The 27,816-nt window shown below is 41.8% G+C and overlaps 1 protein-coding gene across 2 annotated transcripts in view; it reads left to right on the top strand.

Annotated features, from left to right (window-relative positions):
* DAAM1 (dishevelled associated activator of morphogenesis 1) overlaps positions 1-27,816 on the top strand; it is a 172,006-nt gene that overhangs the window by 122,379 nt on the left and 21,811 nt on the right. For both annotated transcript variants that reach the window (XM_024731489.1, XM_024731490.1), the window contains exons 14-18: positions 1-138; positions 445-552; positions 8,499-8,605; positions 20,976-21,060; positions 26,183-26,289. The exon at positions 1-138 is cut by the window's left edge and continues 192 nt beyond it. In XM_024731489.1, the coding sequence (XP_024587257.1) occupies positions 1-138; positions 445-552; positions 8,499-8,605; positions 20,976-21,060; positions 26,183-26,289 (545 nt within the window). The remainder of the gene's footprint in view (positions 139-444; positions 553-8,498; positions 8,606-20,975; positions 21,061-26,182; positions 26,290-27,816) is intronic.

Genomic DNA, 27,816 nt, shown 5'->3' with positions numbered 1-27,816 from the left:
CCCCCTCCCCCAGGGCCTCCTCCCTTGGGGGGAGTCATGCCACCTCCTGGTGCCCCCCTGGGTCTGGCACTCAAGAAGAAGAACATTCCTCAGCCCACAAACGCCCTGAAATCCTTCAACTGGTCTAAGCTGCCTGAGGTGAGCCATTTGTTCCGACTTTCCCTCTAGCAGATAGCACTAGCAGTGCACTGTGTTGTCTCTGATCGGGCCACCCTGGCTGTCCAGTGATTTTATTTCCTGGTGTGGATTCAGGATCCTCACTAGCTCAGATATTCAAGTGATAAAGCTTCTGAAACAAGGGACCCGATTTCTGAAGCCAGCTCATTCTGAGCATCGGTAGAGTGAAAAATTTGGGATAGCAGCACTTTGTAAAAAAAAATAACTACATCTATTCTTTTTGTGTCTAACTATAAACCCCAGCGCTTCTTAACTTGATGTTTGCAGAACAAACTGGAAGGAACAGTGTGGACTGAAATTGATGATACAAAAGTCTTCAAAGTTCTAGATCTTGAAGACCTAGAAAGAACTTTCTCTGCTTACCAAAGACAGCAGGTAAGAGCATGTACCCTCCAGATGCTAAAATAATTAAGGAGTCATGTCCTTGTATATGATCCCTGGCCATCTGCCGTAACCATGATATGTTAGGCATCTTAATTCTAGGCTGTTTGGTCTAGCCTATTATGTTCCTGCAAACAGCATGGTGTGTGGGTCTGCATGTGTGTTCAGGTTCCTGTCCGTTTATGTGTGTGTGTGTGTGTGTGTGTGTGCACGCGCACGCATGTGTGTGTACGTGTTGAAGGTATACAAGCTCCTTGTCAGGGAGCTTCATGCTCTGGTGTCTTTCCACAACACCGTCTCCGTTGGTGGAAGGAGCTCTGTGTCTTATTGTCACTTGTGCTTAGTCAAAGGGGCCACCAGGGGAAAATAGTAGGAGAGTTACCTAACTTGTAGTGTCACCCCACAGTGTTTGTTTCTGAAGCTATTTTAGTTATAATATTTATATCTCAAATGGTTATTATCAGAAGTGGGCTGCTTATTTGAAATAAATGGAACCTTTTGAAGTATGGGGGTTGGTAAATGACTATAAGTTGGCAGCTAGATAGAACTTAGAAAGAAGTTTCTGCTCTGTCCTGAACATGACCGACTCAGAAGTGGGGCTGTGAAGGCTGAGCAAGTGTGAGGATGGCAGTGGAACAAATAGGACCCGAGGAGCTTCTGAAAAGTGAGCAACATGGTAGTATGAGAACATGCAGTTTGATTTGGTGCTTACTAACCTGGCCAAGTAGTCAGCGTCACTTAGTGAGCTTGGTCACATCTGTGCGGTACCTCTCACCCCCTCGAGAGGGCATCTTAGTAGAATTCACAGCAAAGTGGCTTGGTACACAGAGTCTCAGAAGTACAAGCAAGAGGTGGATTGAGGTCTTCAACAGTCAATCGGAAGTCTGGGAGGGAAAAAGTGAGTCTCAGAGTGTAAGGAGAAAAGTTCAAAGGGTGACTGAGGGAGAGAAATGATGAGAGCAGAGGGTGTCTTAAGGAACAGGAACAGGCAGATGCCAGGCATCTGCGTAGGGGCTTTCCTTGGGTTTTGCTGGGAGGCCGTTAACTCCCGTGTGAATCATTCCCAGGGTGGAGCACCCTCAGACAAGCAGCAGACTTCCTAGTCTGCTTAGGCTTGGCTTGGTTCCCAAGAAAGAGTGTCTCAGAACAGAACTGCCAAGCACCAAGGGAGAAGATGGACTGAGGCTGGGGAGAAAAAACAGCTGAGGGTTTTCTTTTTCAAAATGGCCTTTGATGCAACTAAAATTGAAAAGAAAAAGTAGTACATCTTTTAGCCAGAATATTTTCCCTTAAGTGAGAGAATATCTCTCTGCAGTGCCCTTAATGCTATTTTAATAAAGTACAGAAATGCAGGTGGTTGCCTGCCATGGCAGAATGACTGTAAGATAGGAGCACTCAGCTGGGACCCCTCCCAAAAGTATGACAGCAAACTTGTACAATATCATAAATGCCAAATAAAGGAAAATGAAGAAAAAGGAGATAGGACGTTGTCCAGTTGAAAGCAAGATACCTTATCTTTCAGGGGACAAACAAAAGATGTGTTGAGAGCTCTTGTATGGCAGGTACTTGGACCAGATTCATTCCTGAATGGCCACAACAGGCCTCCTCTCTCTCCCGTCCCACGATAGTTTCCTCTGGGCCTTAACATGAAGTAGGACATTAGGACATAGCCAGTTTCCTGGTAGATTCAAATAATCTTCTGACCTAATTACACGTCCTGCTGATTTCCTACTTCAGTTTCAGTCACTAATACTGGTCCATTCTAGTTGCCTAAGATGAAGGTTTGGGGACTTAGAGAAGTAAATAAAAGGAAGAGAAAAACAGCAGTTATTCCAAATGATGCTATTCAAGTCTGAGCTCTTGGGTTACATTTATTATGAAGGCAGATGGTTGAAAGACCCAAGTTTACAAGACTCATAATTAACTGGCTTTCAGCAGAAGGTGTAGAAGGATGCTGCCAAAATGCTCTGGGACGAATATGTGGACAGTTCTCAAGAGCTCCAGGAGACAGGGTTGCAGAAAGCCTAGCAATTGGGTAATTGTCTCCTAGCAACCAGTTGCTGTTTAAATAATCAGTAGTCATGCCAGTCAGGATAAACCAGAACATTTCGGTTGCACTTAACACTGCGTAGTAGACTGGTTAAGTAGAATCATTTGTGACATTTGCAGTAGTACTTCCCGGAGAAAAATTTCAGCACACCCACTCAGCTTGACTCAAGTAGGTCTCCCCTCTTGGTGTAAGAACATGAGCTGAGAATTTCTAAACCATAAAGGTGTTTCCCAAATGAAGGTAATTTGAGCCATTCCACTGAATTTATTGACTGTTGAGAGGCAGAAAATCGAAAGATGAAGACAGACTAGTAGGAACACACAGGATAGACTAAAGGAAACGGGGTGCCTGTCATTGTGTCCCCATGTCTCATAACTAATGGCAACGTCAAGACCTATGCATTTTCATTTTAGTCTTGGCAATGCTCTATATAATTATTGTTACACTTGAATTGCTCTCTTTTCTACTCCCAAATGAATACCGGGAACCCTTTTTTTCAATGATTTCTCCTCTTTCTTCCCTCCAGAGTTATAAAACGCTGGTCAAACTCTCTGGATTTCAGCCAGTTGTGTGGCCAAGTAAATTTCTCAGAGAGACAAAGAACCCATGAATACCATTGTCTGTGTGCATGCAACAGGAACACTACACAGAGTAAGATTTTGAAAAAAATTTCAAGCTTCAGATTAGTATAATTTAGGTGAACACTGATTAATGACGTGTAGGAGAGATTTGATATAAGTAAATGTACACACACACACACAAGATGTGCCCTGTTGATATGAGAAATATTGAATCATTAAAAACAACAGATATTTTTATTGTCTGCTTTGCATATAAAGTATGTCAAAGGACACAAATGTGTTAAACTATTGCATACGTCTGTAATGCAGCTTATACTATAAAAGCAGAGATGAGGGAAATCTGTAAATAACCAGAATATAGACTAAAAGATGATAACCAATATTAAGTATCCATTACATTTTTGGTGCTGAATATAATATATACAGCCCCAATCTCATCAACCCTAATTTTTAGTTCTCAAGGAACTGATACTTATTTGTTCATTTAATCTTCACACCAACTCTTTGAGGTGAGTATTATTCCTATGTCACAGATAATAAAAATATGGCTCAGTATGTATTCAGTGTCCAGACAGGTGTACAAGTGGCATAATTCTCAGTTTCACTTTGTTCTTCTTGATGGCTTTATTGATTATGAAGGTTAGACTTTGTAAAGGATTTTCTTTAACTCCAGTTTTAAGAACAAGAGCATTTCTATTCAGGATTCTTTTTTTTTCCAGTGTGGATATCAAAGGTGTGAGCCGATTATGTAAGCTTATGTGCCGCACGAAATGGGATTTAATAGCATACAGTTACTCCCCTGCTCACATTACAGAAGTTCATTTGAAAGTCAATGTCTTGAATCTCAGAACCTCTCTTCCTCATTGCAACTGTACTATACATGATCTCTAGGCCAGCCACAAGAGACTTATTTTAATACATAATGTAGCACATTGCATAGTAGTACTATCTCAGTTACAATTAAACAACATTCATATTTGTTTTGTGGGAAATTTTCATCTCAAGATGTTATAAATTCATTCTTCCTACACATGCAATTTGGACAGAGAGAAAATGAACTAAAGGTACTACATTTACCTAAAGGCACACATATCTCTGGAGCAACAAATGAACAGCTGGTTATCTCCATTCCTCTTCCCCACTCTTTGCCTGGGGACACCCCTTCTTTATAGGTCCTATTATCAGAACGTGATATAACATTTCAAAGCCTCTCTGCTTTGAATAGTTACAAAGGATAACTATCCTAGGCTCCAGAATCCAACTCTCCACTAACATGTCAGATACAAGTCATTCTTGGGGTCCCATTTGGTATAGTCAATGAATGGTATCTTCTGAATTTTTATGAATGGCCAAAGAAATTTCTTTTTTTATTTTCTTTATGTTTTTTGTTATTCTGTATATCTAGTTTTTACATTGAAAAATTATGTGATTTAGGACATGGATTTCAACAAGCTTCATCCTTAGTCATGGCATATGAAGACAGGAGATAAAAATTGTAAATAGTGGTTTTTCTTAGTACCAAAGTATAAGGTACAGGTTCTATATAGCTGGACAGCATGGTAATAGTTAATCAAATACAGGGTTTTATATAAATATTAGTGTGTGCATTTCTCTGGAGAGGGATCTCCAGCTTTTATCAGATTTACAATGGGATCTCAACCTCAAAAAGATTAAGAACCATCCATATAAAGGTTGTCATTGCCTATGAAATGTCGAGTCATTATTTCATGGTGAAACCCTATTTATAGGAATTTATCAGCACTGGCTCCTGAAAATGCAAGCCCCAACTTCCTACTTATTTTCCAAACCCTAAGCCCTACACCAAAAATCAACTGGAAAAATCAGACATCCTGTTAGGTGGAGCCAAATGTAGGCAATTCTATCATGTTTGGCCCAAGCCAATTAGTGAATAATTTAAAGTTTCAAAAAGAATGTTAACTTATTTGAAATAGTCCTGGGAGCATCAGTATTTTTAACATTCCCCGTCTAATAAGCTTTGTGATTTTGTTTAAAATGTGATGATTAAAGGACTCTTAAAATAGGGGATTCTCAAGATCTCCAATTAACCTAACTCTCACATGGCATTCTTCATCCTCACCTCTCAAAAGATAAGATACATTACTTAGCTATTAACTGTTACACTTAGTGCTGCTGCTGGTTACAAGTGGGAGATCTTGACCAGCTGTGCTTCAACTCAACTGAAAAGTAGGGCAATAGGCAAAAAAATGGACTTGATCATTGGCTTGAAAGATAGAATAATTGTAGTGTGTGATAGCTTCCAAGTATGGAGCTCTTAAATATGTGACAGGTACTGTACAAAATGCTTTACATGCATATCACATTTAATACAATAAATATCCAGTTGTTTACTTCATTTTACAGATAGCGAAACTGAGCCCCAAGTCACATCCTTAGTAAATGCTTGTGGCCTGGTTCCATAGACCACTACAGTAGAGATTAATTTCCAGACAGTGGGAACTTAGGGAGAATGAGTTGCCAGACACCTTCATACAAGTTTCTTCCTTGAAGGCCAGACAGGGAGAGCAGGGTCTAAATTCAACTTGCAACTTGTCTCTTTAAGAGAGAAAAGTAGGATAAGATGACCTCATGGAGTTCACTTCACCAGTTTTTTCTGCCCTTGAAAGGAGAAACTGCTGTTACAGGGAAAGAGTGCTAAGGATTTTCAGTGTAAAAAACTTGACAGTTACAACAGGGACAAAAGAAAAGTGTGACATCAGAGGAAAGAAAAGTTTCATGTGGTTATCACTTTATTTTTTAAACGCCATTCCAGAAAAGTAATCCCCCCTTGTATGGGTGGAGCAAGGGGAGGATACATTTTGTTTCCCATTCGAAGAATGATGTGAAACAGCTCATCTGTGTAAAATTGGCCTTGGCAGTGCTGCCGGGACCAGTGAGGCCTTAAGGAATCTGCTAAGTAAACGCTGATTGTGTAAGTAGTTGGCCCAAAAACTGGGGTGTGTTTTGCACACCGAAGCTTTATTCATGCCCTCATGGCAAAAATATGCAAAGAAAGCTGTGACTTTCTCATAACGTGTCAATTACTGCTTCCTCTTTCCCTTCTTCACTCCAGGTCTTTTCTATGAACTATTTTCAACAGAGACTGTTGACCTTATACGCATGAACAGCCCCAAGGCAGTGTGGACAGGACCACCAATGGCTGCACAGCACATGAATCACTTATTGTCTCTTAATTGCAAGTTCTGTCTTTTTCCGCATACCTACCCAGAGCGCCCACAGACATTGTTTGGACTCTTGGGGAGTACTGAGTGTTGGTTTTACTGACCTATATTGCTGAACTTGTCTTTTTTCTTTTCTTAATCCTTCCTAGTGACACAAGAAGATAGGAGATTATTCCATCCCCTCAAAAAAGCATATTTTGCTGGTAGCACATGACAATGGGAGTAGTTCCCTCAGGTTGATAGAGTTGATTGATATTTTCTGCTTCAAGGGAAAACCGTGAAATCTGCTTCATGTTGAATACATGGAGCCCAGTGGTCCTTTCAAAGAGGATTTGTTCCTTCACCACTTTGAGTCTTTTGGGGGTGTTTTAAAGCCCTTTCGTTTCTGAATTTGATTTGCCACCATTGAAACTTGTGTACAGCACATGCCATCTTCTCTCTCTACCCTGAACGCTTAGTGCCCTGCTCTTCAATGTATCTTCAGCCAGACTCTCACCTTCATCAACCCTCATTGCTGCTCCTGGGAGCATAAAATCATCTCTTACCCTGTCACTGATTTCTTGACCTTCCCCCATTGGTTGCTGTGATTTCTGAACTGCATGTATCTGATTTGCCTTTTCCATGCCTCTGCCATGGCTGTAGGATTTCTTTGTGAACAGTAACTCCAAGCAGGTAAGTGAGCTAAAACCCACACTTTGCTTAATGTAACTCCTTGGCTTACTATAAGCTCAAAATGTCTTGGTTTTCCTAGGGTTTTTTTTTTTTTTTGGTGGTGTAATACAATGCCTACTTAATTTCACATTGGGTTTCAACTCTTAACTGAATATTGAGAGGTATGCCTGAAATCTTAGCACAATACGAAACAGTTAAAATTTGGTCACATGGTGCCTCTTATTATAAACTCCATGTTGTCTTTGTTTCCTAAACTGTTATCCAGTTCTAGAACTCTTTGGTTTCCTTACTTTTTTTTTTTTTGGCCAGAGTTCCCTATTTTTTAATCTTTTTTATTTTTTAAATTGGGGTATAGTTACTTTACAATGTTGTGTTAGTTTCTGCTGTATAACGAAGTGAATTAGCTATACATATACATATATCCCCATATCCCCCCTTTTGGACCTGCCTTCCACCACCACCCCCCACCCCCGCGACCCCATCCTGCCCATCTAGGTCACCACAGGGCACCGAGCTGAGCTCCCTGCGCTATACAGAAGGTTCTCACTAGCTATTTGTTTTATACATGGCAGTGCACTTATGTCAATCCCAATCTTGCACGTCCATTCTCTATGTCTGCTTTCACTTCTTTCATTTTTTAATGGCGTGATCTGTTTGTTAAATTGATCCTGACCTTTAACAAAATCAAACTTGCTATTTATCAAGTCAATCTATGTTTTCACCTTGATGCCCAGTTTACTCAAACTGGTATTTTATGTATAATTGTTTTATGCCTCTTCCACCATAAATTATGACTGGCCCTCATTGCTTACAGCTCTCTGTACAGCAGTAGAGTGTGTAAGTAGTGTTTTATTGTTAATCGAGGTAAATCGAACCAATGCCTTGAACTGCGCCCTCCCTGTTGTCCTTCAGGCTCCAGGGTAATGAAAGGTACCATCTGGGCTTGGGAGCTTCCTGTTGCACATGAAGACGTTTGGGAGGTTTTATTGTTCAGCTTTCTGAGTGTTCAGGATGCAAATGGTTCTGGGGTGAATGGGCCCTGTAAATGGCTGGACCAGCAGTGGCATGTTTCAGCTGAGCTTGATTCATAGTGACAGTCCTTCTGTCTGCTATCCATCGGGATTTGGGGGACAAAAGGAGGGTACCGTTCATTAATAATGTATGCATCTTCAACTTAGAAGCACTTTGTTCTTCCAAATAATGCTTTTTCAAATGTGGGTGGTCAGCTTTTCTTATTTTCCTTTGTCAACTACATTTTAGCCTTTGTTTCAGTTCCACCACCTGCATACATTCCCCTGCTTACCGTCTCGGCTTTGCGTGTGTGCGTGTGTGTGTGTGTGTGTGTGTGTGTGTACAGCAATTATAAAGGAAAACTGTGTATCTGAAGTCGGAATGTCCCTGTTTGACTTTGATGGATTTCTTTCATGCTCTTTATAGAAAGAAGCAGATGCCATTGATGACACACTGGGCTCCAAACTTAAAGTCAGAGAGCTTTCGGTGATTGATGGTCGGAGAGCTCAGAATTGCAACATCCTTCTATCGAGGTATTGTTGATGTTGTCTAAACGTTTCTGGTAGGACCAACTTTCTTTTTTTTTTTTTAATTTAATTTAATTTAATTTTTTTATACAGCAGGTTCTTATTAGTTGTCTGTTTTAAACATATTAGTGTATATATGTCAATCCCAATCTCCCAATTCATCTTACCACCCCCCACCCCTGCTTTCCCCCCTTGGTGTCTATACGTTTGTTCTCTACATCTGTGTCTCTATTTCTGCCTTGCAAACCAGTTCATCTGTACCATTTTTCTAGATTCCACATATATGTGTTAATATATGATATTTGTTTTTCTCTTTCTGACTTACTTCACTCTGTATGAGTGAAGTTTCTAGGTCCATCTGCGTCTCTACAAATGACCCAATTTTGTTCCTTTCTATGGCTGAGTAATATTCCATTGTACATATGTACCACATCTTCTTTATCCATTCACCTGTTGTTGGGTATTGAGGTTGCTTCCATGACCTGGCTATTGTAAATAGTGCTGCAATGAACATTGGAGTGCATGTGTCTTTTTGTGTGTGTTTTTTTTTAATAAATTTTATTTATTTATATTTTTTATTTTTGGCTGTGTTGGGTCTTCACTGCTGCACGTGGGCTTTCTCTAGTTGTGGTGAGCAGGGGCTACTCTTCATTGTGGTGCATGGGCTTCTCATTGCAGTGGCTTTTCTTGTTGCAGAGCACAGGCTTTTTTTTTTTTTTTTGCGGTACATGGGCCTCTCACTGTTGCGGCCTCTCCCATTGCGGAGCACAGGCTCCGGATGCGCAGGCTCAGTGGCTGTGGGCCACGGGCCCAGCCACTCCACGGCATGTGGGATCCTTCCAGACCAGGTCACAAACCCGTGTCCCCTGCATCGGCAGGCGGAGTCTCAACCACTGAGCCACCAGGGAAGCCCTTCTGCCCATATTCTGATTGGGGTTGTTTGTTTTTTTAATATTGAGCTGCATGAGCTGTTTATATATTTTGGAGATGAATCCTTTGTCCATTGATTCATTTGCCAATATTTTCTCCCATTCTGAGGGTTGTCCTTTCATCTTGTTTATAGTTTCCTTTGCTGTGCAAAAGCTTTTAAGTTTCATTAGGTCCCACTTGTTTATTTTTGTTTTTATTTCCATTACTCTAGGAGGTGGGTCAAAAAAGTTCTTGCTGTGATTTATGTCAAAGCATGTTCTTCGTGTTTTCCTCTAAGAGTTTTATAGTATCTTGTCTTACACTTAGGTCTTTAATCCATTTTGAGTTTATTTTTGTGTATGGTGCTAGGGAGTGTTCTAATTTCATTCTTTTACATGTAGCTGTCCAGTTTTCCCAGCACTCTTATTGAAGAGGCTGTGTTTTCTCCATTGCCTATCCTTGCCTCCTTTGTCATAGATTAGCTGACCAGGTATTTGGGTTTATCTCTGGGTTTTCTATCCTGTTCCATTGATCTGTATTTCTGTTTTTGTGCCAGTACAATATTGTCTTGTTTACTGTAGCTTTGTAGTATAGTCTGAAGTCAGGGATCCTGATTTCCTCCAACTCCGTTTTTTTCCCTCAAGATTGCTTTAGCTATTTGGGGTCTTTTGTGTCTCCTTACAAATTTTAAGATTGCTTTGTTCTAGTTCTGTGAAAAATGCCATTGCTAATTTGATAGGGATTGCATTGAATCTGTAGATTGCTTTGGGTAGTCTAGCCATTTTCACAATATTGATTCTTCTAATCCAAGAACATGGTATATCTCTCCATCTGTTTGTGTCATCTTTCATTTCTTTCATCAGTTGTCTTATAGCTTTCTGGGTACAGGTCTTTTGTCTCCTTAGGTAGGTTTATTCCTAGGTATTTTATTCTTTTTGTTGCAATGGTGAATGGGGTTGTTTCCTTAATTTCTCTTTCTGATCTTTCATTGTTAGTGTATAGGAATGCAAGAGATGTCTGTTCATTAATTTTGTATCCTGCAGCTTTACCAAATTCATTGATTAGCTCTAGTAGTTTTCCAGTGGCATCTTTAGAATTATCTATGTACAGTAATCTGCAAACAGTGACAGTTTTACTTCTTCTTTTCCAATTTGTATTCCTTTTATTTCTTTTTCTTCTCTGATTGCTGTGGCTAGGACTTCCAAAACTATGTTGAATAATAGTGGTGAGAGTGGACATCCTTGTCTTGTTCCTGATCTTAGAGGAAATGCTTTCAGTTTTTCACCATTGAGAATGATGTTTGCTGTGGGTTTGTCATATATGGCCTTTATTATGTTGAGGTAGGTTCCCTCTATGCTCACTTTCTGGAGGTTTTTATCATAAATGGGTGTTGAATTTTGGCAAAAGCTTTTTCTGCATCTATTGAAATGGTCATATGGTTTTTATCCTTCAATTTGTTATTATCGTGTATCACATTGATTGATTTGCCTATTTTGAAGAATCCTTGCATCCCTGGGTTAAATTCCACTTGATCATGGTGTATGATCCTTTTAATGTGTTGTTGGATTCTGTTTGCCAGTGTTTTGTTGAGGATTTTTGCATCTATTTTCATCAGTAATTTTGCGGTACGTGGGCCTCTCACCACTGTGGCCCCTCCTGCTGTGGATCACAGGCTCTGGACGCGCAGGCCCAGTGACCATGGCACACAGGCCCAGCTGCTCTGCGGCATGCGGGATACTCCCGGACCGGGGCACAAACCCGCGTCCCCCGCATCGGCAGGCAGACTCCCAACCACTGCGCCACCAGGGAAGCCCCTGTTGGAAGATTTTTAATCACAGTTTCAATCTCATTACTTGTGATTCGTCTGTTCATGTGTTCTATTTCTTCCTGGTTCAGTCTTGGAAGGTTATACCTTTCTAAGAATTTGTCCATTTCTTCCAGGTTGTCCATTTTATTGGCATAGAGTTGCTTGTAGTAGTCTCTTACGATGCTTTGTATTTCTGCAGTGTCCATTATAACTTCTCCTTTTTCAGTTCTAATTTTATTGATTTGAGTCCTCTCCCTCTTTTTCTTGATGAGTCTGGCTAAAGGTTTACCAATTTTGTTTATCTTCTCAAAGAACCAGCTTTTAGTTTTATTGATCTTTGCTCTCTTTTTCTTTGTTTTTATTTCATTTATTTCTGCTCTGATCTTTATGATTTCTTTCCTTCTACCTACTTTGCATTTTGTTTGTTTTTCTTTCTCTAGTTCCTTTAGGTGTAAGGTTAGAATGTTTATTTGAGATTTTTCTTGTTTCTTGAGGTGGGATTGTATTGATATAAACTTCCCTCTTAGAACTGCTTTTGCTGCATCCCATAGGTTTTGAGTCATCGTGTTTTCATTGTCATTTTTCTCTAGGTATTTTTTGATTTCCTCTTTGATTTCTTCAGTGATCTCTTGGTTATTTAGTAACGTACTGTTTAACCTCCATGTGTTTGTGTTTTTTACATTTTCTTCTCTGTAATTGATTTCTGATCTCATAGCATTGTGATCGGAAAAGATGCTTGATATGATTTCAATTTTCTTAAATTTACCATTTGTGACCCTAGATGTGATCTATCCTGGAGAATGTTCCATGTGCACTTGAGAAGAAAGTGTAATCTGATGTTTTCAGATGGAATGTCCTATAAATATCAATTAAATCTGTCTAGTGTATTGTGTCATTTAAAGCTTCTGTTTCCTTATTAATTTTCTGTCTGGATGATCTGTCCATTGGTGTAAGTGAGGTGTTAAAGTCCCCCACTATTATTCTGTTACTGTCGATTTCCTCTTTTATAGCTGTTAGCATTTGCCTTATGTATTGAGGTGTTCCTATGTTGGGTGCATATATATTTATAATTGTTATATCTTCTTCTTGGATTGACCCCTTGAACATTATGTAGTGTCCTTCCTTGTCTCTTATAACATTCTTTATTTTAAAGTCTATTTTGTCTGATATGAGTATTGCTACTCCAGCTTTCTTTGGATTTCCATTTGCATGGAATATCTTTTTCCATCCCCTCACTTTCAGTCTGTATGTGTCCCTGGGTCTGAAGTGAGTCTCTTGTAGACAGCACGTATATGGGTCTTGTTTTTATCCCCATTCAGCGAGCCTGTGTCTTTTGGTTGGAGCATTTAATCCATTCACATTTAAGGTAATTATCGATATGTATGTTCCTATTACTATTTTCTTTAAAAAATTACTTTTATTTTTATTTTATTTATCTTTGGCTGTGTTGGGTCTTTGTTGCTGCACATGGGCTTTCTCTAATTGCACCGAGTGGGGGCCACTCTTTGTTGCTGTGCCCGGGCTTCTCACTGCAGTGGCCTCTCTTGCTGCAGAGCACGGGCTCTAGATGCATGGGCTTCAGTAGTTGTGGCGCGCAGGCTCAGTAGTTGCTCCGCAGCATGTGGGATCCTTCCGGACCAGGGATCAAACCCGTGTCCCCTGCATTGGCAGGCAGATTCCTATCCACTGCGCCACCAGGAAAGCCCCCTATTACCATTTTCTTAATTGTTTTGGGTTTGTTTTTGTAGGACCTTTTCTTCTCTTGTGTTTCCTGCCTAAAGAAGTTCCTTTACCATTTGTTGTAGAGCTGTTTTGGTGGTGCTGAATTATCTTAGCTTTTACTTGTCTGTAAAGCTTTTAATTTCTCTGTCAAATCTGAATGAGATCCTTGCCAGGTAGAGTAATCTTAGTTGTAGGTTCTTCCCTTTCATCACTTTAAATATATCATGCCACTCCCTTCTAGCTTGTAGAGTTTCTGCTGAGAAATAAGCTGTTAACATTATAGGAGCTCCCTTGTATGTTATTTGTCATTTTTCCCTTGTTGCTTTTAGTAATTTTTCTTTGTCTTTAATTTTTGTCAGTTTGATTACTATGTGTCTCAGCATGTTTCTCCTTGGGCTTATTGTGCCTGGGACTCTCTGCGCTTCCTGGACTTGGGTGGCTAATTCCTTTCCCACATTAGGGAAGTTTTCGACTATAATCTCTTCAAATATTTTCTCAAGTCCTTTCTCTCTTCTCCTTCTGGCACCCCTATAATGTGAATGTTGTTGCATTTAATGTTGTCCCGGAGGTCTCTTAGGCTGTCTTCATTTCTTTTCATTCCTTTTTCATTATTCTGTTCCATGGCAGTGAATTCCACCATTCTGTCTTCCAGGTCACTTATCTGTTCTTCCACCTCAGTTATTCTGCTATTGATTCCTTCTAGTGTATTTTTTAATTTCAGTTATTGTATTGTTCATCTCTGTTTGTTTGTTCTTTAATTCTTCTAGGTGTTTTTAAAACATTTCTTGTATCTTCTCAATGTTTGCCTCCATTCTTTTTCTGAGGTCCTGGATCATCTTCACTATCATTATTCTGAATTCTTTTTCTGGAAGGTTGCCTATCTCCACTTCATTTAATTGTTTTTCTGGGGTTTCATCTTGTTCCTTCATCTGGTACATAGCCCTCTGCCTTTTCATTTTGTCTGTCTTTCTGTGAACATGGTTTTCGTTCCACAGGCTGCAGAATTGTAGTTCTTCTTGCTTCTGCTGTCTGCCCTCTGATGGATGAGGCTATCAGGACGAACTTTTCTATCATGTGGCTCCAAACCACATGTTTGGACTCATCCTTTTACCTGGACTCTGCTGAGGGTCAGTTCTCTGAGTTTCTTCTGTCTGACATGAAGAGGACCGTTAGTGCCTCCTTTCCCTCGTGGAGTATGTCACAGCTGGATGCCTACTTTCTTGCAGTTTAATTTCCAGACTCCTAAATCTTAAAGAGCAGAACATCTCAAATCAATGTTTTGTTTTGTTTTTCCAGAGAGCCTATAAAATGTACTTTACTGTTATTTATACCTCTTGGCTTTAGAGATTCTTTAGACATTGAAGTAACACTGTCACAGAGTCAGCGTCCACGATGAAGGCATGAAGGCTCTTTGTTTCATTTTGCTTTCTAAAGTCACCTTTTTATACTTCAGGATTATATTATTTCATGCTCTTTGTGAACATTTTTATGACTAAAAAAATATGTAAAACTCAAACCTCAGTGAAATGCTAATTCATCCAGTTCAGCCCTTTCAGAAGTATTTCTCATAATTAGTGAAACATCATGGCCTTGGAGCTTGAAAAGAAGAAAGGAAATTCGGGAACCTGGAATCTGATTATAGCTTCAGGCAATGTGTCAGGTTGTCCTGGGCATTTCAAGTAGTTTTTCTGAATCTAGTTTCTTCTTTCTCTAAACGGGACTTTCACATTAGACAGAGATACCGAGTGCTGATGAAGGGAAGGAAAATATAAAGAACCCTGAACTTTGAGGCATTATGTATAAGTCACATTGGTTACATTCTGGAAAGAATGTTATATATGTATCGAGGCTGGCATAAGGTGACTTTCAGGGAGAGTAAAGACGGAAAGTAGTAGTAGTTCTTATTTTTCACATGGTCTTAGAGTAAGTTTCTTTTAACACACAGCACCGCTGCTTGGTTTGCAGCATAGAAGTTTGATAGCCAGACATATATTATTTTGTGGAGCAAATGTTTCTTTTAGTGAAAGAGAAATTGAAGTTTGGTAAGACCCCTGAATTTTAATACAACTTAGTAAGGTAACATGAACCATCCTGTTAGCATTTAATTTCTGCCTCTGGCTGGAAGCTGTGTAAGTGGCCAGGCCCTGTGTTTATCCCCACCTTTTTTCAGGAAGACACCACTGAAAATAGTTTTGAAGGGCTACATATTTTTTTCCTATGGTCTATACAATTTGTTTTGTTAAAACTTCTTTTTACAAATGTTTTTACTTAATAGCAAAATTAAATGAAAAATTTGGCGAAGTTTTTCTTTTAAAACCCTAGAATTTCCCCCTCTATTTTGCACTTCTGCAGTCTAGAGGAGCACTTTAAAAACAGCTTGGCAAAGCGAGCTATCACTCTGAATTTCTATAGTATTTTAAGTGCTCTAGCTGTGACCCAGTTTCTCATAGACAGATTATTCTCAGTACAAGATGCCACCAAGGGTAATTACACTAGTTATAGATAAGGTTACAACTCCTTCTGGCAAATTTCCCATCCCATTATTGGAGGAATTGTTTCATATTGTGGTATATCATTCCCTCATTACATCAAAAGTGTCAAAGGCTAAGGTGACTTAGAATGTGAATGTGTCTGAACTCTGTAGAAGATAATTTTAAGAACTTGCCTCGTATCTGTTAAATTATCTATTAATATCCAATTTAATGGATAAGTATTACAATGAGCATAATTTTAAAATGTATTATGCATAACAAGGTGATTTTGAGATGCAGTTAACCTTATGGTAATTGGGCCTTATTGATCAGGGTCTAAAACCTTCTCTGCCACAGAGGATTCAGTCCCACATGCTTGTCTGCTCAGTGGTCAGTGGTTTTACTCTCTCATCAGGAAAGCACAGGGCTAAAGGTAAAAGAAATTAAGCAGAACTAATTTGTTTTTATTTAGTTGTTTAACCAGTCAGCAGTTGGTTTACCTTGCTTTCACTCTCCCCTTTTCGTTGGCAATGCATGAGTACACACAAAAGGAGCCAGGGGCTTAAAGGAGGGGAGAGCTGTGATACTTTGCTTTGATACTTTTTGCTTAGAGTTATCACTTTGGAGTGTTTATTTGCCTGGCACTGTGCTGGGTGCCATAGGATGTCCCAAGACTTAAGGTAGCACTGTTGCCTTTGGCAGTGCATGGCTAATTGGAGAACAGTGACACAGGCAAGATGACCTGTGAACAATTCAGGCCTTAGACTGGTCTGGATGGAAGGAGACGGGGAGCCCAGCCAAGGTGAGGCAAGGGGGCAGCAGCAGGGTTTCCCTGAGAAAGTGGGCCTCGAGGGCCATTAACAGTTACACAGGCAGGGGAGCGGAGGCAGTTCCAAGGGTGCAGCAGGAGCAAAGGCACCAGAGCGGGTACAGGCCGGGCTATAGAGAGAGCCCTGTAATTGCAGCAGACGATTGTCACTTGGATTAAATGAGACCAGGCAGGAGGGCCTGAGATCCAGGCCTGGTACCTTTGTCAGGGCCCGAGTCAGCCCAGGGTCAGTTTATAAAATGGAGGTAATGAAAGCAGTGGGCTTGTAAGAATGAGACCCGGCGTGTGAGAAGCACTGACAGAGTGCCTGTATGTGGCAGCTGCTCAGTTAATGGCCCGTTTGTGTACCTGGGGGATCCGGAATTGGTGCCATTTGTTCCAGAGAACAGCACTGTTTTAATGAGGTTTTGAGTCTGATCTCTGACGGGTTTGCAGGATAGGCTGGAGGGGTCAGAGCTGGAGGCACAGTCTGCTCTCAGATAGGGAGCTCTTTCTATTGCCCAGCTCAGACCTGATGAGGGACAGACTGGAGAGAGACAAAACCTGTCACTAGCATTTAGAGACTGATTTTCTGCCTGGGGACAATGAGTAGGAATGTTTCCAAGTTGAAGTCAAGATTTCCTACCTTTCCACACTTAGTGTCTTTCTTCTTTTCTGCTTATTTCATTCCCAAAGACTGGCAACCCTCTCTGTGTCTTACCTTGCTGACTAGGAATTTAATTACCAGCCATGCAGTCATTACACCAGATTCCACCGCGGTGAAAGCCCGTGGCATGTTCCATGGGCAGTATTGTGATGCATACGTGTCTGCAGCACTTGGTTATCTTTAAAAGCTCTTCTTACCCCCATACTGCGAAAGTTCGCGGACCCTTTGGCCAGGGGCACCTGCCACAGCCTTGCCTGGAGCCGAGAAGGCAGCGGGAAGGAAAGGCCTTCTCATCCCAGGGGCCGAGCAGGGGAGGAAGTACAGGCCCTTTTTATGTGCTCACAGCATGAGAGTCCAGCGTCCCTCACAGCGCCCAGAAAGAGGCTGTCTGGAAGGTGTGACGCTCCAAGCCACCAGGGACCCTGCCTTTTACAGACTTGAGAAGTGAGTAGAATGGACACGATGTACCCGAGAATGAGACCTGTTCGTCAGGCCCCTGGAAGAGCCAGCAACAACTTCTCTGCTGTGTGTATGTAGGCGACATGGGGCAACTTAAGATTCACTCTGCTTTATTCCCTAAAACAGACCTCTCCCTTCTGTTAAAAAAAAAAAAAAGAAGAAAGAAAGAAACTTGGAAGCTGGCTTATATTGCAAAATGAACCCACCTAAAAGACACTTTTATGAAGTGTTCTGCCATTCTTTTTTTCCAGATGCTCACTTAACATGACAGCCAGGGTGTAGTAAACCACAAAAGGCTACTTTAAAGGAGAGGGGTTTGGCTTAAATCCACTGAAGCAGAGCTAAAGTTGATCTAGCCATCCATCCTTAACTTAGTTTAATTATGCCTGGATGTTCCAGTTCTCTGGGCAAATTTTTGAAATACCTGAGTAGAGCAAGGTGGAGTTAAATACTGGTTTTAAATGGCTGGTTTGTTTCCTGCTTTGCAAAGAAAGTCGAAGTGGATGTCTCACAAGTTGCCACCCTCCTGCACACCAGAACACTGCCAAGCTTTAAAAGCAATTAAAAGGTTAGGATTGGTAGGGTCCTTAAATTACAGAGATTAGCGACTCAATCTGTGGATGACAGATGATACTAAGAACTCTTTGGCAACCTATAGAAGCCTCCCAGAGGGCCGTGTACCCTTCTCCTCTTTCCCCAAAGGTACAGCTTTTTTGTCTGCTCCCACAGACCACGTGCAAGGCAGGATGTTGACAGGTAGATTTTCTTAAGTACTAGCCATTAAAGTCTCAAGTCTCTTTGTGGGCCACATGAAGAGAAACCAAAATTGTTATGAATTAGAGCTAGTGTTTGGTCCAGACAGCCTCTGGGGATTGAGCAGCATAAATATATACAATTTCAAAAGCAAGAAGTTCTGCACTCCATATGGGGAGCTAATGAAATGCAAATCTGATACTTCAAGTATTGTTCTCACTCTGATGTTCAACTCCTTTTCTCTTAAATGCAAAACAGAAGGACTCAGCAGAAAGACACCATAAAGTGGTTTCTTCAACTCCGTGTGAAAAGGACACAGAACTAATCTTTTTTTTTAAATAAGTGGAGCTTTTCTCGTGGTAACTAGACATTTCCACAGCCAGCTGGTTTTCATCAGTGGCAGTTTCAACCTTGCTTAATGTCCCACTTCTTTGGCCTTGCATGGCTACACCATGGTGTTTGCCCTTACTTGGCTCAAGAGCCTTTAGTGTCCTGGAATCTAGGGCTACCCAGGGCCCATGTGGTAGAGACCCTGATGCCGGGATACAGTTTTTCCCGTCATATGTTTTACCCATGCCAACTTGGCTAAATTGTTCCATTTAAGTTTGGGAGTTTTCCATTATGATGTTCTAATGAACATATTCATGGGAAATGACTGACTCCAGAATGACTAAATCAATCTAGAGACGTCTGCCCAGATCCAGAGTCACTGTCCACAGCCCAAGAGTTATTATGGTGCTACAACTTGGACTAGGGAAGAGAATGGGTCTTATTCTAGAACATGGACAATTTGGCATGTTGCCTAGGTGCTCTATTTGGGTTTGAAAGCATGAAATAGAAGAGAATGATATTTGTACAATAGGATTCCCAAATCTGTTCCTTCCGTGGCCTACTTATTAGTACATGAAACAACATTCAGTTTCAATGGCAGGATGGATGGTTTTAACAAGATCATGTCAAAATCTGGAGAAATAGGACAAGCCAGAGGTGTCCAGAGTGGGCTTTATGGCCTCCTTCGTGGGCTTTATGGCCACCCCTGCACCGATCCAACCCTCTCGTTTACCTGGGAGAGCACAGCTGACCACGTATGCTTTATGTACCCTTGTGTGGAGTGTTTCAGCTTATCATTAGATTCTCTCAAACATTATAACCACCTTTAAAATAAGCACCATGTCTTCTAATTATTTTTTAATTCTCCCAGGTCTAATGGGTGCTCTATACAGAGAGGAAACTCTGATGAAACAATGGGTATGAGAGCACTTTGGGAAGTTTCATGATAACCCTACTAAGCGCTGTTTATTTATCAAATAGCTGTCCTTAAATATTAATGTTACATAAGTACTGCTGCTTTCTTTTTTTCTGGGTGGAAAAGTCTGCCTTGCAGAGTATACGTATAGTTTATTGAGCCCTTTCTATGGCCAGACACTATGCTAAACATGTCTCATGCATTATTTCACTTTATACACAGACAAAAATCCTTTTTTTTTTTACATAGGTTATCATTATCTCTATTTTATAGTTGAAGAAACTGAGGCTGAAGAAAAAAAATTTTCCAATTTTTCTGACACTGACCAAGAAGTGTCAGAGCCAGGCACAGCCTGTCTGATGCCAAAGTCCCTTCCTTCAAATGTTACACATGAAGGCTATATGCCTTGCTCTGTATTTGTGTGTTCATGGCTTTATTCCCAGTCCTAAATGTCATTCTTCTCGAAGATCATAAACTAGAAGAACTGATCGAATAATTGTACTATAACATGTTAGTGGTAGCTTATAAGGAAATAAGATGTTTTAAATAAGTCTGGGTCTGATGCTTACAAGTAGAACAAAAGAATGACCCTATTGTTACAGCTAATAATCTGATTAAGATTTTTTTCCCTGGTTAAGACTTTTGGTTGTATGTAATAAAAACATATTTTTACAAGTACGTTTTAATTTCAACTCTTTTCACAGTCAGTACTTTGTTGTCCTGCCAGAATCAAGACATAAATCCTTAATATAAATTAGTAAATCATATGAATTAATGGTAGACAGAAAAACAGAAAATACATTTGGGTTTTTGCTTAAATCCTTCCCTATGAGATATTAACTAGATAAGCATTATTTGTAAAAAGAATTTGGGATTAGCAATCAAAAGTCTTGGGTTTGTGTTAGATACTGCCCCTCTGTATATGTTTGACCTTGAGCAAATCACTTAGCCATTCTGAGCCTCATTTTCTCCCTCAATTAAACAAAAAAAAATCATCACGGTTAACTTGAATGCCAAATGAAATAATACATATGAAAACTCCTCAGCTATACATTTTATTTTATATATCAACTATTCAGTTTTTTAACAATAACATAGATCCTGCTAATCTTCTCAAAATCCATTTTTAATATGAGAGAGAACTTTAAACACTCCTGACACATAAGTTAAAAAGTTAGTTTTCACCTTCAATTTGTGGATACTATATATTAAAGAAAACAGGTATGTGTGTGGGGGGGTGTTTTCCCTATTTCTCATCCTCCAATCCCTCGTTTAAGGAAACTAAATGGTAGAACATAACAGCTTTGTTCTCTGTGTCAGCAGAGCATTAGAAAGCCCTGGAAGAATGTTAAAGCCATTTCAAAAGACTATTTTTAGGGGCAACATTGTCAGGAAAGAAGCTTTCACTGAGAGATTTGGAGAAAAACTGGCACTTGAAGATCAACAGCTGGGATAGCAAAATGCGTTACCTTGTATTAAATGTTTACGGCTCAAGCCGATATCGTTAACAACAAGTAAAATATTCTTTCTCCAGGTTGAAATTATCCAACGATGAAATCAAACGGGCAATTCTAACCATGGACGAGCAGGAAGATCTGCCCAAGGACATGTTGGAACAGGTGAGCTGCCGGGCAACGCTCAGAGCACGGGTGACACCGGACTCTCAGCAGGGAGGGCGTACTGAGGAAAGGAATCTGGTTGTTGCTGGTAGATGATTTCCTCATCTCTGAATTGAGGAGGTTGAACCAAAGTTCCACACAGCTCTGTCAGAAGCCTCTAGGACTTGATTCTTCCCTTGTTTCCAAAATGATGGGTGAGAAGGACGGTCCAGACTTCGTCAAATGCCTGGGACCCTCGATGCTGGAATCTGTCTCTCATGCTGCCTGCCATCAAGTTGTTACTCCTTAGCAGGTCATAGAAATCTACTAGCTTTAGTAGAAAATGTCTGTTTAATTGGAATGTTGAGAATCTCAGCACTGAGGTCACAGGCTGCACTGCATAAACTGAGTCATTGCTTAATCCCTGACACAATTTGTGTCATGGTCTTGGCTCCCTGTTCCCACAACCACAGGAGCCACTGTTTACCCCCTAGCACTGTCATCTTCATCAAAACTCTCGTATGTGTCATAAGGTGGGGTGTAAACTTCTTGGGGCTGGGCCTTGTCTCCGTAAGTTGTATAGCACCCTTCTTGCATTGTAAATGGCAGGAAATTCAAATGCTGGGGGTAGTAAGTATGGTGTAGATTTATACACAATCAGTATACATCCTTGTCCGTGGTATTTGAAGATAATTTGTATTTTTTATGTCCAGGCAACAAGTTGGATGTGGTGCCCTAGCCTCTCGTCATGCAGTGTTTCCATAACATGCTCCATGCAGCCACTCCAGCTGTGTTGTGTGTTGTCAGCAGCTTGGTTCAGTTATTTCCCACATGATACTGTACTAGCAGATGCCCCAGGGATTGTTACCTATCTCTCAGTCTGGCCCTAACTTTTTCTGTGCATTGTGGGGACAGTCTCTGAATGCTCTAAGCCTGTTCTGTCTCCTTGTCCCTGCAACAGAATCATATTTTGAGAGATTTTGGTCAGGAGGCCTCCATTTGTTAGAGCCAGGACCACTTAAGGTCAACAGTGGACACAGGTGATCATGATTTCAGGCTGAACTTAAGGGATCACCTGTAGGCAGGCTGAGCTCCCAGGAGAAGAGAAAATGGGTACTTTGCTCCGATAACAGGGACTCCAGTGGAGTGCCTGTATGCATGTGCATTTTCCACGGTTCTCACTGATTTCCCAGAAGGCCTCAGATACCAGGCAGGGAGGAGTGATGTGTGTGGTATCACCACACCTCCATGGACCCGCCCCTCCCTGAAACCTCTGCAGCTGCAGTCATCCTGGGTGAAAACCGTCACACTTAGCAGTGGAGAAACTTTTCTTGCTGTCCTTTTAAGTTTTGATTTAGTTCCCAAAATAGCTAATGACTATGTTTCCAAGTCTGTTCGGATGCTCTGGGTATAAATAGTTTAAACGTATTCCTTTTTTCGAGCATTTTTAGCTCCTCTGCCCACTCTTCCCTCCCTCGCGGAATACCAGTCAAAACAGAGCCTCTGCCCCAAGAGAGTGGAGCCCAGCTGCCCTCTGTCCCTCCCTGGCCCCCAGGTGACCCTGCGCTCCAAATGCCTGCATCAAAAATTGCTTCACCCAGAGTGAAGAACTAAGCAGAAAACTGCTTTAGTCCTTAGGTCTTCAGCCTCTATCGATAAGGTCGTATGCTTAAAATTCCACAAGATCTGTTTACTGTGAAATTGCAACCAGCAAAATTCCTCCTTGAGGGAAAGGATTTCAGAATCTTGCCAAAAGGGCTTGTAGTGCAAATAGAACGTACTTCAAATAAATACAAGTAAGAAAATCGGTCTACTGAAGCAGAATCTGGCCAAGTGGATACTTTTGACCTAGCCTCTGCTGATAGCTGTGGGTGTCTTGCTCACTGCTCATCTCCCAGGCTCTTTCTTTTCCTCCTTATTCTACCCCCCTTCCTCTGCTTCCTTTGCCTTCACACAGCATCCTTTACTACTCGATATGATCTGCATTTGAGCCACATTCCACCCCTCCTCTCCTGCTGCTTTTAGCCACCAAGATCTGATCTCAGATGAGATCCACACACTCCCCTTTCTTGGGATGCACACCTTTCTCCTTATCTCCAGGTGTTTGTCTGGCTCTTCATTCCTCTCAAAACTGTCCAAACACAGTCTGTTCTTGACTCTGACTTGAGACGGCCTGAGCCTTTAGCCTGTGCCTCTCACTGTGCTCTTGTGAGTAACAAGAGACAGATGGTGTCTGTGTTATCCTGAACAGGGGCCTGTAGGCTCAGCAGGGCAGGTATGGGGGGACCCCTGAAACTAGAACTGAATTTCCTTGTCCAGAAGGAAAAAATCCAAACTCAGGGGAAAAAATAAGCCTTGTCCTCTCTCTTCTTCCTTCCTTCCCTTGCCCTACTACCTTCCCTCCAGCACTGAGGAAGAACAAGAAGACATTTGTCCAGTGTTACCATATGAACATGGGAACATCCATGCCGAGAAGCTCTCAGGCCACCAGACCTGTGAATTCCCTGGCATCTACTTCCGTCTTTCCTCCGTCCACCCCATTAGGAGAGAGGGGTGTCCCTGGCTTCTGCTCTGGCCCATCCTTTCCTTCTGCTCAGGGACCTCGCCCAGAGGGCCCTGCCCCTCTCCTCAAGGTCTTCCACCTTGCCCTCTCAACATCTAACTTGTTCAGGTCCCAGCCCTTCCCACACACACCTCTTAAGACCGCACATCCCCATCAGCTACTGTCCTCTCTCTCTCTTTTTTTTTTTTTTTTTTTTTTTTTGTGGTACGCGGGCCTCTCACTGTTGTGGTCTCTCCCGCTGCGGAGCACAGGCTCCGGACGCGCAGGCTCAGCGGCCATGGCTCACGGGCCCAGCCGCTCCACGGCATGTGGGATCTTCCCGGACCAGGGCACGAACCCGTGTCCCCTGCATCGGCAGGCGGACTCTCAACCACTGCGCCACCAAGGAAGCCCCTCCTCTCTCTTTTTTGACACAGCCAGTTCTTGAAAGCTTGTTCACTCTTCCTCACCTCACTGCAGTCCGTCCCCCTCACATCCCTTAAGCTGTTCTCACTAAGGATACGAACTTTCTTGTTGACAAAGCCAGGGAGTACTTTGCAGTCCTTATCTTCCTTGACGTATTGGTGGTGTGTGACACCAATGACCACTTGCCCCATGGTGAAACACCTCTTCCCTTGGCCCTGTGATTCCACATAGGCCCCTCCACTGCCTTCTAGGAAGGTTCCTCTTCTTATTCTCATCACATCAATGCTGGCTTCTCTCCAGCCCTGCTTTTTTCTCTTGATGGGCCCCCTGGTTACCTTACTCACATCCATGCATGTTGTAACCCACACCAAAGCTTTGTCTTCCAGATTTCTTTGGGATTTCAGACCCATTTGTCCACCTGCCTACTAGAAATCACGACTTGTTTCTCTTGCCAGTATTTCAAACACTAAATTCACCTTCTCCTCACCCACCTTCCTCCAACCTTCTCCTCCTGTGTTCCCTGTTACACTCTGTGTACATCATTGCCCAAGCCGGAAATCTGGACCTCATCCTTTTGACCCTTATCTACCACAGTCGACAAGTCAGGCCAGTTCAAACCCCGTAAATATCTCTAGAACCTGTCCACTACCCATTCCAGGCCACCACCGTCTCTCACCTGGATTACTGCACCAACAATCTAATCACAACCCCCAATACTTTTGATCCTTTCTAGTTCTTTCTCCATTCTGCAGGCAGAGTGTTCTTTTTAAAGTGCAAACTCATTCCCCTACTTGAGATTTTAAGTTACATCCCATGCCCTCAAAATAAAGACTGAATTTTTTGCAAGGCCCTTGCTCCTCCCTGACCTTGCCCACTGCTGCCCTCCCCCACTGCTGTGGTGGCCACTCTTCCTCCTGTGTAAGTGCTGCACTGCCCCTTCCAGGACCCAGCATGATAAGCACTCTGCCTGGAATATATCTCCAACCTCAAACCGTTCATCTCCTTCCCTGTAGTTCCAATTCTCTTTCTCTGCTGGTGGTACCCAGACTGACTGCCTTTTCTGAGATCCCTTAATTAAATCCAATGAACATTTGAAAACCTGCTAAATGGACCACGCAATGCCAGCATCAAGTTTATGGGGAGGATCTCAGGGTCCAGAGGCTCAGTGTAATTTTTTTTTTTTAAAGTCCAAGAATATTTGATCTAGAAAATAGCACACAAACACAGCCCTGGGCATACACATACACGTTTGTGCCTTTAAAGAAAATTAGACACATACAGAAGTGCTTTTTCTACTTTAAGTATTATTGCTATCTCTTCCACATTCCATGCTCATTTCTTCATCCAAAATAAAATATGGAATCAAAAACTTCACATCCCATTGTGTTCCTCTCACCTAACTCTACATGGAGCAAAAAATGAGATGGAATTAGATAAGCCAAAGAAATAAGCAAATTGATTAGAAAATACACATAAAATTACTCATTTCAGCATGATGTAATAGGAAAAAAACATAGAGCTGGAAGTCGAGACCCAGGTTCTATTTCTGAAGATCACACACACTTGCTTTATAATCCTGGGTGAGTTACCTAATCTCTCTGGACCTCAGTTGTAGCATCTTCTCATGAGAAGGTTGAATCTCCAAGGCCCCTTTCTAATGGACTATGTAAAGTGGGTCCTAGTAAAGAACTTCCCAATTCTGATTTGAGGGGCACTATAGAACACATAGATACCAGAAATGAATCTTACACTGGTTTAACTACTTTCAAGTAAAAATAGAAAGGTTTTTTTCCCATTTTATTGAAATGTAATTGACATACATCACTATAAATTTAAGGTGTGTGGCAGAATGGTTTGACTTACAAATGTGAAATGATTTCCACAAGAGGTTTAGTTAGCATCCATCATCTCATATAGATAAAAGTTAATTATAACCATGATGTTGTACACTACATCCCCGTTACCGATTTATCTTGTAACTGGAAGTTTGTACCTTTTGGCCACCTAAATGGAAAGATTTAATCACTTCATTGTATCTGAACAGTCACCTGTGAGGAGAGCTTATAAATTAAATGTTAAAATTTCATCTTGGGACAATTTAACTGAAAGCGTGAAAAATTAGGGCAAGAATTTAAATTATAAACTTCAGTTTTAATATTTGCATGTACTTTTTAGCTCTTGAAATTTGTTCCTGAAAAGAGTGACATTGATCTGTTGGAGGAACATAAACATGAACTGGATCGGATGGCCAAGGCTGATAGATTCCTTTTCGAGATGAGCAGGTGAGTTTGAAAATGTTTAAAAAGCAAAGATGGGGCTTCCCTGGTGGCGCAGTGGTTGAGAGTCCGCCTGCCGATGCAGGGGACACAGGTTCGTGCCCCGGTCCGGGAAGATCCCACATGCCGTGGAGCGGCTGGGCCCGTGAGCCATGGCCGCTGAGCCTGCGCATCCGGAGCCTGTACTCCGCAACAGGAGAGGCCACAACAGTGAGAGGCCTGCTTACAGGAAAAAAAAAAAAAAAAAAGCAAAGATGCCCCTGGCCTTTCTAAGGAAGTGAATCTTTTGATTCCTGTTGAATTATCTGGGCCAGTTAACCTGCCTTAACTTGAAGCCTTTTTAAATCCCCAAATCTCCTCAAGTCTGAGTTGTGTGGAACTTGATTGTTTTGTTTATGTGAGTTCTCACCCATGGGTGAGCCAGGGTCAGAGTTTCTTCAGAGTTATCTCTATTTCTGGGCCTCTTTGGCTCATGTACTTTGACCTAATCAAGTCATAACTTTTCTGGGTTCTAGTCAGTGTCATTCTCCTCAGCACTTTGATCCCTTGGGATTCTAGCCCACTCCTCCTTATACCTCAGCATCTCAAGGTTGTTGTAAAATAGGAAACAATGGGCAGACTCAGAGGTATCAACGTAGAGCCCACATAACTAAATAGCCAGGGTCTGGATGTCAAATCATGACACACGCAGACATCACTAATCGATCGTGGCACTCTTCCCACGGAACCTTGGCAAGCTTTCTCAACCCTTCTCCAGAAAGCCCTGCAGCAGCTGCTGCTCCGTAATTGAGTTTGGCGTGTGAGCTGAGTTGCTTTGCCATCCCAGGCCTAGCGAATTGATTCTGCATTGGACAAGGACCAGTGATCCTGAAACTCTCAGTCAACCCCAGGGCAGAGCTCCTCCCCTGAGTGCCAGTGGCCTACATGGTGGCCAAGGTGAACATGCCACTCTGCATTTCTGCCATATCTGGACTTATTTTTGTTGTTTCACCTCAACTTGCCATTTTGTATACTACTGTAGAACAAAGGCTGGTTTTGAAATTTTGACACGTATGCCCAGCAACACTTCATGTGGACAAATACATGGCCACCTGCAATAACTGCGCCTTAGTAACTGTCTAGATCTTTGCATGCATCTTAATCCTGCTGTCAGCCCTGCCAGGAAGGCTGTCAGGCAGGGAGGTATTCTCTGCCAGCAACTGGAGGAGTTACGGTTCCTGCCCAAGGTCACCTAATAAGAGCAGAACCTGGCCTGCATCTGTCTGATTATATGGTATAGTTTTGGATGAGGGCTGATCGCTAGTCCTACTGGACTGAAGTTTCCACCAGACAGCAGGTTAGGCAGCGATTTCAGAAGGCCTGGGCAGGTATGCCCACCCTCACCCGCTCAGAAACACCAAGCAGCCTGTCTTGGTGGTGATCACAGGCCAGTGGCCTGTTATCTCTAGTCGCTAGTCGCTATCCTGGAAGGCAGAGCTTTCCAGCCCCGAGGGGTACAGCTAGGGACCTAACTGTGAAGAAAGAGGAAGGTTT

This window comes from Neophocaena asiaeorientalis, unplaced genomic scaffold (genome assembly GCF_003031525.2).
Source record: "Neophocaena asiaeorientalis asiaeorientalis breed wild unplaced genomic scaffold, Neophocaena_asiaeorientalis_V1.1 scaffold603, whole genome shotgun sequence".
NCBI lineage: Eukaryota > Metazoa > Chordata > Mammalia > Artiodactyla > Phocoenidae > Neophocaena > Neophocaena asiaeorientalis.
Note: the sequence above shows the minus strand (reverse complement) of the source record. Positions and strands in the feature narration are given on the sequence as shown.